The sequence below is a fragment of the Solanum stenotomum genome, chromosome 1 (assembly GCF_019186545.1).
Source record: "Solanum stenotomum isolate F172 chromosome 1, ASM1918654v1, whole genome shotgun sequence".
NCBI classification, from domain to species: Eukaryota; Viridiplantae; Streptophyta; class Magnoliopsida; order Solanales; family Solanaceae; genus Solanum; species Solanum stenotomum.
The window spans coordinates 20,715,431-20,731,743 of record NC_064282.1 but is presented as its reverse complement, the minus strand read 5'-3'; the positions used below and the strand labels follow the sequence as shown (position 1 = coordinate 20,731,743).

General features: G+C 36.9%; 2 protein-coding genes across 2 annotated transcripts in view; both read left to right on the top strand.

The window, feature by feature from the left end:
• LOC125841155 (uncharacterized) overlaps positions 1-9,888 on the top strand; it is a 14,065-nt gene extending 4,177 nt beyond the window's left edge. Inside the window, exon 2 of the mRNA XM_049520222.1 lies at positions 9,218-9,888. Coding sequence (XP_049376179.1) covers positions 9,218-9,631 — 414 coding nt within the window. The 3' untranslated portion in view covers positions 9,632-9,888. The remainder of the gene's footprint in view (positions 1-9,217) is intronic.
• A 4,589-nt stretch (positions 9,889-14,477) lies between these two features.
• On the top strand, positions 14,478-15,423 carry LOC125841133 (uncharacterized). Its single transcript, XM_049520155.1, has one exon. It carries the CDS (start codon positions 14,503-14,505, stop codon positions 15,289-15,291), a length of 789 nt encoding a protein of 262 aa, XP_049376112.1. The 5' UTR covers positions 14,478-14,502; the 3' UTR covers positions 15,292-15,423.
• The last annotated feature ends 890 nt before the right edge of the window (positions 15,424-16,313 follow it).

Below are 16,313 nucleotides of genomic sequence, written 5' to 3'. Positions count from 1 at the left end.
AAAGGGTTTCTGGGCTAACACTGAATTGGACTGCTATATAAGGAGTTACAAAAGACAAAGTAGCCCCTGGATCTAACAATGCACAAACATCAAGATCAAAGACTCGTAACGTACCAGTGACTACATCAGGAGAATCTTCTTGATCTTGACGAGCCTGAAGAGCATAAAGCCTGTTTTGGCGCTGTCCGCCACCAGTACCAGAAGAGTTACCCTGCTGAGTCGGGCGACCTGCTGGTGCTGCTGAAGTTGTAGACTGAGCTCTACCATTATTTCTTCCTTGACCTTATCTTGAAGGACAATCCTTCAATCTATGACCAGACTGACCACACCCAAAGCATCCTTTCTTACCTGCAAGGCACTCGCCCGGATGGTTCTTACAACATTTCGGGCAAGTTGGGTAGGTTTTGGTGCCTGAAACACTACCTTGAGACTTAGAGACTAACACCCTACCTTCCTGATCATTACGGAACCTGGGGGATGGAACACTAGCTGATGAAGGTGCTGGAGTCGAAGACTTCTGCTGAAAATGCGAGCGATTTCCACCACCCGATTTCTGTTGGGAATACTCGTAGTTACCTGTTCTTGCTTTCTTAGTCTCCTTAGCCTGTTCCCTAAGTTTAGCACCCTCAACTTGCTGAGCATGAGTCATGAGCCTAGAGATGTTCATGTCTCCCAACAACATAGCATTCCTACACTCTGTTTTCACTAAGTCTGACACTCCATACAAAAACTTATTCATCTGAGCCCTGGAATCAGCAACCATGTGAGAAGCATACCTGGAGAGTTGGTTAAACTTGAGCCCATACTCTTGGACAGTCATGTTACTCTGCCTTAAGTTCATAAATTCTTGGGCCCTTGCTTCTCTCAACTTTATGGGGAAAAACCTGTCCAAAAAAGTTTCCCTGAAACAGTCCCAAGTAATAGGAGCGGCATATGTACCCCTGTTCTCCTTCCACTGAGTACACCAGATATAAGCCACATCCTTAAGTTGGTAAGATGCCAACTCAACCCGATCATTCCCAGTGACCTGCATCACCTCAAAGATCTTCTTGATCTCATCCAAGAAATTCTGGGGATCTTCACCAGTCTGTGATCCTAAGAAATCAGGCGGATTCATCCTAACAAAGTCACGGACCCTTGCTGTTGCTAATCCACCACTTGTATTCACAGGAGCTTGAACCTGCTGATTGTTCTGGTTAGCGACACTTTGAGCCAACATTTGAATGGCATTCCTGAATTCAGCATTTGAGACTTCCTGATCTGGAACTGAAAGAGTTGCGTTTCCATTCCTGGCATAAGCTCTACGAGGAGGCATAATCACTGAAAACGTAGAACGTCGAGTTAGAATGGAATTAGATCATACTGTCACGACCCGAGAGTACCCCCTAGTTGTAACATGGTGTATTCGACCCCGAAGGGGTCTTATACGAGCCACATAGTCATTCATTGCATTCAATAATGAAAATAGTGCGGAATAAAAAAAAACTTATTTACATCCACACATTTAAACTTCATTAAAACAACTTTAAAAACACACAGCGGAAGTCTAAGTCTCACATGGCCATCTTAGACACAGTCACAAAACATAAGTAGGGACACGGCCCTTTACAATCAAAAGAAGTCTATTAAGTCTATTACATGAACAAAAGAACTTAAAAGTCTTATCCTCGAATCCATGAGGACATACCAAGTCTTGGAGGAAAGCAATCCAACACTTCAAACTAGATAGGAGGGATCACTTGCCGGAACCTACACTTATAGTAAAAATATGAAGAATATGGGTTAGTACACAAATTGTACTAAGTATGATGACCATGCAAAACGTGCTTTAAAAGAGACATTTTGGTTAGAAATCATGCATTATGCCACTTTTTGAAGTACCATGAATAGTTGCATAAAAGACATACAATACAAGCATAAACATCAAGTAAGTCATAATATTACCTTTAAACAATTTCAACATGAAAACCTTTACCTTGGACCTTCACCTCAAGAAACCCTTATGCTATACCTCGTGCAATGTATGGATGGCGTCCCATACCACCATCCATACTAAGGCACCACATTAAGGTCACTTAAGGTAACTTATCATTCCTTTCTTTCACATTTGCACCATATTCATACATAAGAGGTATATCATTAATTAAGACATGACAAGGGAAAATAACTCGTAATATAACCCAAGTATAGCATGCATCTCATATTAAGCATTTGAGAGCCAACATTCTTTAATAACCTCATTTAGGCCACAATTGTATCACATACATTAGGATTTAGAGAAACTCACTATGACCCTCTCCAAGCCTACTCGTGCAATGTATAGGTAGCATCCCATACTACTACCTACACTTTGTAGAACTTATCAAGAAACCATAATGAAATCTCGCATGATGGGAAGTAAGCGTTTAACCGACATAGACCATGAGAGCTTGTCATGGAATCCGGTGTCATAAGTCCCCACACCGTAAAGAGGTGGTCTACTTGCCTAAGGAAGACCGGTATATAGCTTAATGGATCCACTAGCTACCTATGCGGGCACATAGTTTATGGGATAAGGTAGACGATCATTGAAACTCATGCCTAACTATTGGGGGAGTTTCCATCTAACCAAATCCACTCGGTGCTTAGCCAACATTCCCATAGAATAGTTCGTTACATTGACATTATCACATATGAGAGGTGCCATTGGCCTACCAACTCCAAATTACATTTATTAACACGTGAAAGGGTGCTTTAAGCCTACCGTTTCAAGGTTCATTTAGGAAAGCTCATTAACTCCTCTTGAAAGGGTGTCATGGGTCTACCGGTTCAAGTCTCATCATTAACCTTCATGGAAAGGTGCCATAGGCCTACCGATTCCAAGGTTCATTATAAGCTCGTGTGGAAGGGTGCCACTAGCCTACCGATCCGAGGATTCAACAATCAAAAATCAACAATATAATCATTTATACAAGAAAATGATGCATAAGCCCTACCAGTATACTTTATATTGAAGAATCCTTCATATTCTATCATCAACATTCATGAGTGTCAAATTGAGAAATAATCTTTCATTGAATTCTCATTCATATAATGTCATGATAACACTCCAATTTCTCATACTATGCCTTTAAGGCCCTAAGCCTCACATACCCATACACCAACAATACACCATAAAATAAGCATGGGTAATGACATACTTCAACAATCTAAAGACCTTTAAACAGGTTTGATTCATATACATTCATTATCTAGCAACCCACTTCATAAAGGGATAAACTAGGAATAAAGAGAAATCATGGGTTCATGGAGTATTTTCATCTTAAATCGTCAATACAACAACAATATAACCATAAAGTGTCATTAGAAACCTTTTAAAACCATTTGGTGGAAGAACCTATGAGATTGAGTGAAAACCTAGATTTTTCATACTCTGAAATAACTTTGGATTTGGCTCCTTGAATGGAAATTTAGAGAAGAATCAAGACCACCATACCTTTGTTATGATCTCCCACGAAATTTGATGAAGAAAGCCTTGAATCCAAAGCCCTAGCTCCTACTTCTTCTTCTTCTTAATGGAGGATTGTAGAGAGGGAAATGTTTTAGGGATGGAAATTGAACTAATGGTATCTAGGAAATAATATATGTCCTTTGGAAGAATGGTCCAACACTTAGAAAAAAAATAAGGCGGGTGAACAGTAACCACGCCTACTGGAAATTGCCTTTTCCTGCCGAACAAATTTTACGAAAATGGGAATAACTTCTTCGTCCGAACTCCGAATAAGATGAAACGAAGTGCGTTAGGTAGCTAACTCAAAGGGCTTTCCATGGATATATTATTGGCCACCCAAATAATTTGTGTGCTAGGAGATATGACCCTCCCAAGTAGACCCTCGAAAAAGGCTTCACTGCATATTTTTAAGAACTTTTTGGGTCAAATTCAAATATAATCATTTCATTAAGTTCTCAACTCCAAACTCACATGTGAGGCTCTAGTTTCACTCTATCATTTTCCGGGTCGTTACACATACCTTACGCACGATAAGAGTAACAAGAAAATGAAGTTTTCCTAAAATCACTTTGTAGCCTCCCTCTCATTAAATGTGGTGCACTTAACACCCATGAAAAGGACTCTACTTAGTGCGGCTTTTCAGACATCCTAGGAGGCTTAAACCTAATGCTCTAATACCAAGTTTGTCACGCCCCGAGCTACCCCCGAGACGCGGACACGGGACCTAGGACCACAAGTGATCCCAAGCTAACCCTGCTGGCATGATCATGAGCATACTAAAGATAATAAACTGATGCGGAAGCTAAATCATAAATAAATCTGAAAAGATGGGGAATACCCATATACTATAGCTGAATATATCAAATCTGAGAGTTTAATACAAAAGAAATATCAAACTCAAAACACTAAGCTGAATCTAACTATGTCTGAAATAGGCCTCTAAACTGACTAGAAATGTTGGGACATGCCCCAACTAGATCTAGCAAAACTGAAACTAAAGACTAAAAGCGATAAAGATAAACATGTCACCAGTCCTCGAAGAATGAGGACTCACCACTGGTGCTGCTAAACTGAAGACTGGGAACCGATCTAAGCGTGATCTGGATACTGAGAACCTGAACCTACATCACGAGAAGATGTAGCGCACATATGCGTCAGTACTTGAAAGGTACTGGGCATGCAGGATAGAGTAAAGCTAAAATAACATATAACTGAACAAAGCAATAAAGCAATGAAATAATCTGAACATGATATAGATACTGAATGCTGAGCTAACTGAATGCAATGACCAATTTATAACATGTTGAGACTAAATACTGAATATACTGATAAATGCTCAATGCAATAAAATCTGACTGAACTGTGGGAGCTACTAATAACCGACATAAAACCACATGAGCTAAATGTGGAGTCCGATGTATACACCCCATCGAGAGGACCCAATATACCCTGCCAGAGGTATAGAGGCATGCTAGTGTGATCACTAAACTGATGTTGCCCACAGAAGGGACTTACACCTACGTGGCTCGTAGTTCGGGGACTATATGGATACGCTGAAACCCTAGTCCAACTCAGTATTATGCTACTCCCAATGAATTAAGTGGTTAACTAGTTATGACTGAATTTCTGTAAATACTGGATAGCTCGAAACTGAACATGCAAACTGAGAATGCATCAATTAATCTGATAATGATGCATTCATAAACTGAGGCATGTAAAACTGAATACTAAAATATCTGACCTAGCATGTGTAATTCAAGAACTAAAGAAATACATAGCTAGGGTTCTGAAATTCATGCGATAAACTGAGCAATAACATGATAATCTGATTTGGAACATTTAAATAACTAATTCATAATGATCTGTTGAAATTCTAGAAACCCAAGGTCTATTCATAATCATGGAATCAAGAATCTGACTAAATTCTAGGGACCTAATGGGCGAAAGGAACCCATTAGTGAAATCCCACATACCTGGTGACGAATTCCACGGAGAAATCTTTCGATTTCGGGGCTGGAACTGAAGAAACCTTGCTGCGTTCTTGAACTAGGGTTCTTGACCTTTTTCTCCTTCTTGATTCTAATTTTCTAAGTTTTGATTAATGATTTTGACTAAGGTAACTTCTAACTATGTTTCTAGGCTTAAACTGATTAAAACATCATGATTTAGGGCCTAAACGACGTATCTTAGGGGTTAAATGAAATAGGAAAAGACCAAAAGACCCCTAAATTAGCTGCTGTCGAAGTGACTGACGGACGGGACTGACGGTCCGTCAATCAATCGACGGTCCGTCGATTGGGTCCGTAGGTCGAGTCTGCCCGACAGGGCTTCACTAAAACGGGCTTAACTTTTTACTCGAAGGTCGGAATTTAGCAAACTCAGTGGCGTTGGAAAGATAATTCAATTATCTATCTAACCATAGGTCATGGGACACATAATTCGTTTTGTCCTAAAAGTTATGACCATCTTAATTTGACCCATCAATATTTTTCATCTAACTAGCTACTAACCTCATCTACGGTCAGACCTACGGACCGTGGATCGAATGACGGACCGTGCTGGTCGACCGTAGTTTGTGTCAGAGGCTGGTAAGGGAACTCTCGATCCACGGACACAGACCACGGATCGTGGTCTGATATACGGACCGTGGGTCTGTCCGTGAGTCGGGACTTAGCCAAATTTTTTGACTGAGTTCTGGGGAAGTTTTCTGTCACGAACCACAGACCATGAGTCCATCTACGGTCCGTGGATGGTGTCCGTGAGTGCCACTTGTAACACCAGAAATCTGAAATCTCTATTTTCGGATACGGGGTGTTACATTATTCATACGGCAAATGGGCATACATTGCCTGCTTCGGGTATTGGTTCTGTTGGAAATTTGTCTAACGTTCTTTATGTACCTAATTTGAAGGCTAATTTGGTTTCGGTAGGTCAGCTAGTTGATCAGAATTATGTTGTAAAATTCTCACCCAATGATTGTGTTGTTCAGAATCTGAAAACCGGGATGACCATGGCCAAGGGGCGTAGAGTTGGCAGAATGTTTCTTCTAGAGTCGGTTCATCATCATTTGCATCATTGTTTTCTTTCAGTTTCTGCTGCGGATGTTACTCGCTCGAATAAGTTGCTCACTCTTTGGCATAATAGGATAGGTCATCCTCATTCCTCTCGACTTCATCACATGCTCAAATCATGCTTTCCACTAACACATGGCATTCATTCCAGTCTCCCTTTAACATGTTCTAATTGTGCCGGTTCGAAAAGTCACAAACTCCCTTTTCCATCTAGTTCATCTTCTTATGACGATCTATTTGATTTGATGCATAGTGATGTTTGGGGTCCTTCTCCTACTTTGTTAAGGATGGGATATAAGTACTTTGTGTTATTTATTGATCATGTATCTAGATACACATGGGTGTTTTTTATTCGAAATAAATCTAAAGAACCGACTCTAATTATGAATTTTCTTGAGTATGTGTATACACAGTTTCATAAAACTGTAAAAATATTTTGTTCTGATTCTGGAGGAGAGTACACTAAGACTAATCTTGTTGAGTTTTTCAAAAACAAAGGAATTATTTCTCAACGTACTTGTCCTCATACTCCGGAACAAAATGGAGTTGTAGAAAGGAAGAATCGGCATGTTTTGGAAACTACATTGGCTTTGTTGGGCACAGCTAGTATGCCTAAGAGTTTCTGGCCTGAAGCAGTACATACTTCTGTATATTTGATTAATAGACAAACTTCCCCAGTCATTGCTAATGAGACACCGTATTTCAAATTATTTCATAAGAAGCCTGATTATTCTCACTTGCGAGTTTTTGGTTGTGTTTGCTATGTCCATCTTCCAACACATGAACGACAAAAGCTTTTAGCTAAGGCAGCACAATGTATTTTTGTGGGCTACAGTGACACATAAAAGGGGTATCTATGTTATGATGCATCTCGTCGCCAGCTTCGTGTATCGAGACATGTTTTTTTTTAGGGTCAATTTTCTTACAAACACAATTCTAAACATGCTTCAGAATCTGTTTCCATTTTGTACAAGTTTGATGATGATGTGGTAGCTACTAATCCTCCGGAGCAGCTCATAAACTATGATTATGATGATCTCCAGCCATCATGTTCTTCTGTTGTTGACTCTACATATGCATCCTCATCTTCCGAAGAGGAATCGTCTCATCCAGTTACTCCCCCACGCCGATCTAGTCGTACAGATCGCCATGATCCTGAACGACTCGGTTACTCTCCAGGGAAGTTTGGTAAGTCTTATGCCATGCATACGACACTACATTCTGTTGATGTACCTACATCTTACTCTCAGGCTTCTACACTGTTGGAAAGAGGCAATGTCAGAAGAGCTTCATACATTGAATGAAAATTCTACTTGGGAATTTGTTGATAAACCAATAGTTGGAGTTCTCATTGGAAGTAAGTGGGTGTATTCCATTAAACTTAAGGCAGATGGTACAATTGATCGATACAAAGCTCGATTAGTTGCTCAAGGGTACAAATAGGAGTATGGGGTGGATTATGAGGAGACTTTTGCACCTATTGCTAAGATGACAACGGTACATACATTATTGGTTGTGGGTTCAATGAAAGGTTAGACCTTACATCAGATGGATGTGAAAAATGCATTTCTCCATGGCGATCTGGAAGAAGTTGTGTTTATGAAACCACCACCTGGGTGTGTTCTGCCAAGACCAAATGCAGTTTGCCATCTTCGAAAATCTCTTTATGGCTTAAAACAGGCTCCCCGAGCTTGGTTTGACAAATTTCGATCCACGATTCAAACTGCGGGCTTCTCTCAGAGTTCTTCACATCATTCTTTGTTTCTTCATACTTCTCCAGTAGGTATCACAATACTTCTCATCTATGTTGATGATATCATTATCACAGAAAATGATCCAGAGAATATTACTAAGTTGAAAGAAGTCTTGCATACCTCATTTAAGATGAAGGACTTGGGACGACTGACCTACTTTCTTGGACTTGAGGTTTTATACTTGCCTACTGGGATCATGCTTACACAACAAAAGTATGCTCATGATCTTGTTGCAAGGGCTGGTCTTACTGATGACAAGGTTGTGTACACCCCAATGGAGATTAATACAAAGTACAAGGAGGTTGATGGAGAACCATTCAATAATCCAACATTGTATCAGCAGTTGGTGGGATCCTTAGTTTATCTCACTATGACAAGGCCAGACATCTCATATGCAATACAAGTTCTAAGTCAGTTTGTGGTTAATCCTTACCGTATACATCACATCTTTTGTCTTTCTAGCACACATGCACTATGCCCTTTTGCCCCAAACTGTTGTCCTTCCCCAGCACCATCATCATGAACTTGAGCTCATATTCGAATCCCCTTTTCATGATGATGTTGATGCTAGAAGCAACGTTTCTATCTGTGATCTATGTCGCGACAATGTAGATCTTAATAACTGGTTGTATTATTGTGCTGATTGTGATTTTGGTACACATCTCGGATGTGCCATTTCCAAATCTTTCAGCCAACAAGAAAGTCCGAAACTGTTGGGCAACAAACCAAGAGAAAATCCAGTAGTAATCAGGAAAACAGAGGAGGTACCCATCAAGAACGAAAAGGAAATCAATCAAGAAGAAGAGGCAGAGGAAGAAGAAGAAGAAGCAGAAGCAGAAGACGAAGAAGAGGAGGAAGAAGAAGCAGAAGCGGAAGACGAAGAAGAAGCAGAAGAGGAAGAGGAACTCAATTATCCAAAGTCAATACTTATTGATAAACATCAACATGAGTTGGAGCTCTGCTTTGGTTCTCCTTACGAAGATAAGGATACCCTATTTGCTTGTGATATCTGCAATATCATAATGGACTCAAACGAATCCTTGTACTATTGTGCTGATTGTGATTTCGGGTCGCACTTGCACTGTGCATCTCCTGATGTTGATGTTCTTCCGTCATCACATCAATGTCGAAATCCAAATCCAAATCCAAAATATCAAATTCCAAATGTAAATTCATCAGTGGAGATGATAAATTCAGTTAGTGATGCTCATGAGCGGCTTATAGCAGCTCAAATTGAATCTCAGATTGCAAGACGAGGAAGACAGGCTATACTGGATTCGATAGACGGGCCATCACCAAGACGCTATTACTACTAGCTAATTGCTATCCACTTTTTCAATTCATGTTGATTTTCTGCAAATCAAATGCTTTGCAGCTGTTATGTTATTTCCTTTTGGAGCACAATTAGTTCTCTTTCAACTCTTGTATTTCTATTTTATTTTCCGTTTCCCATACCCACATTGGAGCGCTGCATAGTGCCCAATTCGAGGAGGGGGGTCGCTCTCTATCAAGAACTTTTTCATATCCAGGGCTTGAATTTGAGACCTCTGATTAAGAGAGGATCAACACCATCCACTACGCCACATCCTGGTGACTTGTATTTTTATGGTTCATGTTGATGCACATTTTTCTCCATCTTCTTTACAGTTTCTATGTTTATCTATTCACAATTGTTGATTATTGATATTGTTGGGGGGAATTTACATTTATACTAACATAACAGAAATTCTTAAAATGCACATAAAAAATAATGGAAGAATATCTTGTGCACAAAAATTAAGAGTAGAACTAAAAATGCACTAGCCCTATAATACAAGGGTGAAACGTGCAATTTTGCTTAAATGTATAGATGAAACCAGGAAAAGCTAAATGAAACGTGCAATTGTGCTGATTGTGATTTCGGGGCGCACTTGCAGTGTGCTAGCCCTGAACTTGTTGTTTACCTAGCGAGCCGATCAATCAATCCAAATGCAAATTCAGCACTGGAAATGATAAATTCAGTTAATGAGATTAGTGATAATTTTTTTGAATATCAACTTGCTACTCGAATGGCAACACGATTAGGAGAAGAAATGATGGATTCGAGCAGGCCAACACGAACATACATTTACTATTAACTATATATTAATGTCATCATCTTATGAGTGATAATGCATCCGCTTTGATATTATTCATGTAATTTCTGCAAAATATAAATGCTTGATAATTTGCATGTCATATTATTTATGTTTTATCGATCTCGTGTGTTTAATATCGTTGCTGGATATGTTTCTCCATCTTACGATATCTATTACAACTGTTTAAATTTCCGCATAGAATAATAAGATTAATTTCACAACTTAATTATGCACCATTTTGAAAGCTTCATCTCTATGTATCTTTAATTTAAGACAGTATTCCAACAGTGATTTGTGCGCAACAACTGGGAGTCAGACTAATAAATTGATCACTTGCCCTATAACACAATTAATCATATATTATATATCATATATATATATATATATAAGAGAATCTAGACCCGCCTACATGGCGCCTTCACAAATCAGGATTCCCTTTTAATTTATTTTATTTCCAAAAATAGCTTTCCGCTTTCATGAAGAGTTGCGACTTTTATGAAGAATTGCGACTTTTATGAAGAGTTGCGACTTTTATGAAAAGTTGTGACTTTTATGAAAGGTTGTGACCTTTCCGATAAGACACAATAAGCATTTGTTCACACTACCATTTGCTGTCTATAAATAGAGGAATTTCCTCTCATTTTAAAACAACGAAAATTTTGAACTTCCTCTTCTTCTGGACAATTAAATAATTGTGTGCTTTGCTCCTGTTGAATAACTCACTGACACCATTTTTTTGTATCAATACACCGGTGAATAGAATCATTCTTTCGTGAGAGGATCTATTCCTTTAAATCTCGGGTACTAGGAGGGAATAATTTCCTTAAGGGGACACTGTGCATTCAGTGGACTCGATTTTTTTCATTCTGTTTCATTCTATTGTTATAGACTCTTGTATGTTTTTACAGTCATTAACTTATGCTTATATTAATAATTGTTATTTTTTAGCACATACTTTAAATTTTGATGTTTATGTTTCTGCAATATTATTGTTATAAGTATTTGTTAGTACATATTAAATAACAAACGTTAATTGAATATTCAAGCAAGTTTTCTCTACTGGAATTGTTGATGGTACGATAAAAAAAACCTTTACATTTTTTTCTTATAACAGTCGATTAAGAGAACCTAGGCCCGTTTACATGGCGCCACCACAAACCAGGATTCCCTTTTAACTTATTTATTTCCAAAACTAGCCTTCCCTTTTCATGAAAAATTGTGACTTTAATGAAAAATTTTGACTTTTATGAAAAGTTACGATTTTAATGAAGAGTTGCGACTTTATGAAAAGTTGTGACTGTTATGAAATGTTGTGAACTTTTCGAAGGGTTGCACTTTTCCAAATAGTTGTAACATTTCCGATAAGGCACAATAAACATTGTTATCTATAAATAGAGAAAATTTTGAACCTCCTCTTCTTCTTCTGCACAATTAAATATTCGTATACTTTGCTCCTATTGAGTGACTCATTGCCACCATTGCTTATGTTACAGATCCTGGTATATATTTTACAGTCATTAATTTATGCTTATATTATTAATGATAAATTATAAGATGTTATAATATTTATTTTCCTTTACATAACCTTGTATGTAAGATAATATAGTATTTTAGTTTTAATGACTGATAGATTTTAAATATTATTTTATAAATTCTGTGATATTAAATTCTTGTGCGAAGCGCGGATAATTTTACTAGTTAAGATAAGTTGTTCCCTAGCCTCAAAAAGTACTTATTGTATGAACTCTCCAATGTGCCTGTGTATACATACATATATATGATCTAGATAAAGATTCAGAATCCATTAAAGGGTCTCTAGCAAAAAGTGAAAAGACGTGCCTTAGAGATTATTTTTTTTTTGTTCGTCTCAAAGAATAAAATAAAGTGTATGAAAACGGGTTAAAGAGCCTTGAATTATGCAAAACTGAACAAAAACGCATTCAGTTAATTGTTGGTGTAAAAATACCCTTATCGTCAATAATTAGGTCCAAAAATGTCCCTATTGTTACTTAATGGTTAAAAAATGCTCCTTTCTAATGAATATATTACTATTATTTTTCTTTTAATCACATTTTATTTTTAATAAAATTATTAAATTTAAAGAACCTCAGTCTTGTTTTTTTTTATCCTCCCCTAGGAGCTCCCACCCTTTTGCTCCTTTGGTGACTCGAACTCGTAACCTTCGAATTGAAAGTGAGGGGTGTTTACCATCCGAGCAACTCTCTCTTGTCTTATTTCTTTTATTTTAAAATCACTTTCTCTACAAAATAAGTAGAAAATAATCTTAAATAATCTTTTTTTCTTCTTAATTTCATCAATTAATATAAAATAACTATATGTACCTTTTTAACTGACAACATAGGTCAAATTACTCAAATATATAAGATCACAATAACCCCAACCCATCATAATTTCATTTTGGTATAGATAATTTATTTTTTGATAAAATAGAAATATTTGTATTTTTTTAATCTTTGTTGAATGGAAGTAGGATAAACATTTCCTAATAAAAAAATATATTATTAGAAAGAAAAACGTGTTTAAAAAAGAAAAAAAATATTATATTTATTTGAAAAAGGACATTTTTAACTCTTTAAGTACTAATAGGAATATCTTTTTAACCAAACTAGTGACGACAAGAGCCTTTTTAGACTAGACTATCGATTGAGGGCATTTTGTTCAATTTCACATAGTTCAAAGATGTTTTTGACCCTTTTCCATAAATCTTATATGAAATCTGATCACATCCACCTTGAGAAGTATGGTAACACGAGAAAGACAACTTGATTGAGAATGATAATCAAATAAATATATGATTGTGCCTCTAACAAGTTAATCACTGCCTTCATTTAAAAAAAATGATTATTCATTAAGAATAATCTCTTTCCATTTTGAGCAAAACTTTAATTTCAACTTTTTCTGTGACATAATTAAATCCAGAAGATTAAAGGACATGATTGATATATTTGACAGAAATTTAATTAAGAAGCACAACATTAAAAATATTTTTTTATTTTCTTAAACCTAATTCCAAATTAAATTAAATTATTCTTTTTAAAATCGTGAGAGTATAATATTGAAACGCTCCAATAATCAGGACTCCAAAGTCTGATATGAACAAATAGTCGACTAGCACTACGTACCAAAATGATTGATGGCATGCCAACTTGCAAGAACAAAAAGTCAACCGAAAACTTCCATGAACCTCAACATATTTATACCTAGGGATATCAAATGGGCAGGTTGGGTTGAAATTGGAAATATTAAAATGGGTTGAAATAGAAATTGGGTTGGGTCTTGATCCGCCCAAGTTTACTTTGGGCTCAAATGGGCTAAAAAACGGGTTGGGTCTTGACCTGCCCAATTTGACCCGGTTAATCTCAATAATTTTAACATAGTAATATTTAACTTTTATAATCACAATTCGAATTTCAGTTCATTTTTTTTTTTAAAAAAAAGTAACAAATGGATATATTAATCTTAAAAGGTGTTAAATAGATAATAATTCATACATTTAATATAGGAACGTATCTTAATAAAGAATTTTAAAACGGGTTGAAATTGATGATTGAATTGAGCTCAATTGAGGATTCTCTTAAAATGGGTTAGACTTGAATGGGTTGAGATTGAACCTAATTCAAATTATCTTGAGCCCAACCCTTAAAATTTTGGGCAGGTTGGACGGATTATCTATGTTTTGGTTCATTTTTGACACCCCTTATACCTTGTGAATACGAAGATGCTCGACGCCATTTTAGTCAAAGTCAAAAACATGAAGATGCTCGGCGCCATTAGTACGTAGCTCATGGATAACAGCTAGTCAGTCAATATGATAAAGATGTTTAAATATACTTTTGCATAACAATTTGGCGAAATTGTTAATTAATGTCGGAGACGACTTAGCAAAAGAAGAAGAAATTATGGAAGCAAAGTCGTCTAAAGGAAGCAACGTGGCCAAGTTATTGCATCGTATAGATGAATTAAAATATCTATAAATGTATATATCACTTGCAGCTAGCTAAGCTAACTCTCCATTATAGTACTGCACAACAAAATTACAAGAAAAAAAAATGGGCAGACAAAACCGGGGTACAAATGCGGGACCTCAAGATAAACAACACTTCAGCCATTCCCACATCTTGAAACTAATTGTGAATCCAACTGAAACAGTACTCACTTGCAATGCTTGTGAGCAACCAAACAATACTAACAAGCCTTTCTATGGCTGCAACACCTGCCAATATTTCCTCCATGAAAACTGCTTCAATGCTCCGCGTTTTCTCAATCACTCGTCTCATCCTTCCCATCCCTTGACCCTTCTCCCAAGTGCGACTTATTCGAGTTGTTCCTTTACTTGCAAGGCTTGTGACTCTGCTGGCAATGGATTTTGCTTTAGCTGTGCTTGTTGTGAATTTGATATCCACTTGCAATGTGCATCTCTTTCGAGTTTGATACTTGTTGATAAACACCCACATCAGTTGGAGCTCAACTTTGATTCTCCTTACGAAGACAAGGATAGTGAATATGTTTGTGATATCTGCAGTGAAATAATGAACAAGGAGAATTGGTTGTACTATTGCGGTGGCTGTGATTTCGCATCACACTTGCACTGTGCGATAACTAGTCCTGAAGTTGGTGTTTTCGCCAAACAGCAGCGTCCAATTCCAAATCCAAATCTAAATTCAAATTCAAATCCGAATTCAAATAGAAATCCAAATGCAAGAGTGGAGATGATAAATTCAGCAAATGAAGCTGAAGAACAGATAATGGCAGCTCAACTTCGTGCTCAGATTGCGGCACGAGGAAGAGAGGCTTGTCTGGACTTGATGACACCACGAAGACGATACGGTTACTATTAACACTATCATGTGATAAGAAAATTATTTAAGCTCAAATTATGTTGTCTTTTAATTGCAAAATAAATGTTTTGGTGTGTTATTTCTCTTTCTGATCACTCTCTTCAATATCAAATGTTAGTACTATTAATTACTGTTTCCAATTTTATCAGGTGAGTGCAATAATTTAAGTTGTCAATGTTCACTCTAAGAAAACAAAAACGAATTACTAAGAATTATACTAAATTGTTTCTGATAATTCAAATAAAAATATTATGCAGATAAACATAAGGGAATTCTAGATTTAAACTCTCACTAACCATCAAGTAATATTTACACATATTTGACAAACTTTTCAATACATATACAAAGTTTGAGCCAAAACTAGTGAGTTTGCCGAAACCATATTTTTTACCGTGCATCTGTCCTTGTTGACAAACAAAATACATTATATTACAAAGTAAAAGGCGCAAAAATAAAATAGGTGCATTTGAACTTGGGCGTAGAATAATAAGATTAAATTTCCAATTTGACTATGCTTTTAAGCCTTAGTTTTTCCCTAGTAAACCACGCTCATCGTAACACGATTTGTGCGCAACAACTGACAGTAGAACTAACATGCACTAGCCCTATAACACAAAGGTTAAAAGTGCATTGCTCTGTATCATTTGTTCTAAAAATTCATTGAATGTTAGTACTATAAAAGGGGCAGAGTTAGAGTACTGTCCGTTATAATTTTGATCGAAGCAATAGCTTTAATTCAAACTACGTATTATTTGTCCTAAAAATTTATTGAAGGTATACAAATTATTGATTTAGAATCTAAAAATTTAACAAGATTAGAATCCAAAAACAACAATCATTAAATTCTAGCTCTGCAAAATCATGACACCAAAAAGTCTAAAAGAATTAAGAAGTGAGAATCAACTTGAGAAGCTAGATAGAAAAAAGCCTGAGAATCAAGGGCAACCCGGTGCAAAAGCATTCTGTATTCACCGAGGGTCCGGAAAAGTATCGTACTCCAACGTTCAGAAGATTATCAATAC

Bases quoted from the DNA above. Each gene is read 5' to 3' on its own strand.
- LOC125841133 (XM_049520155.1), top strand. From the start codon at position 14,503: ATGGGCAGACAAAACCGGGGTACAAATGCGGGACCTCAAGATAAACAA.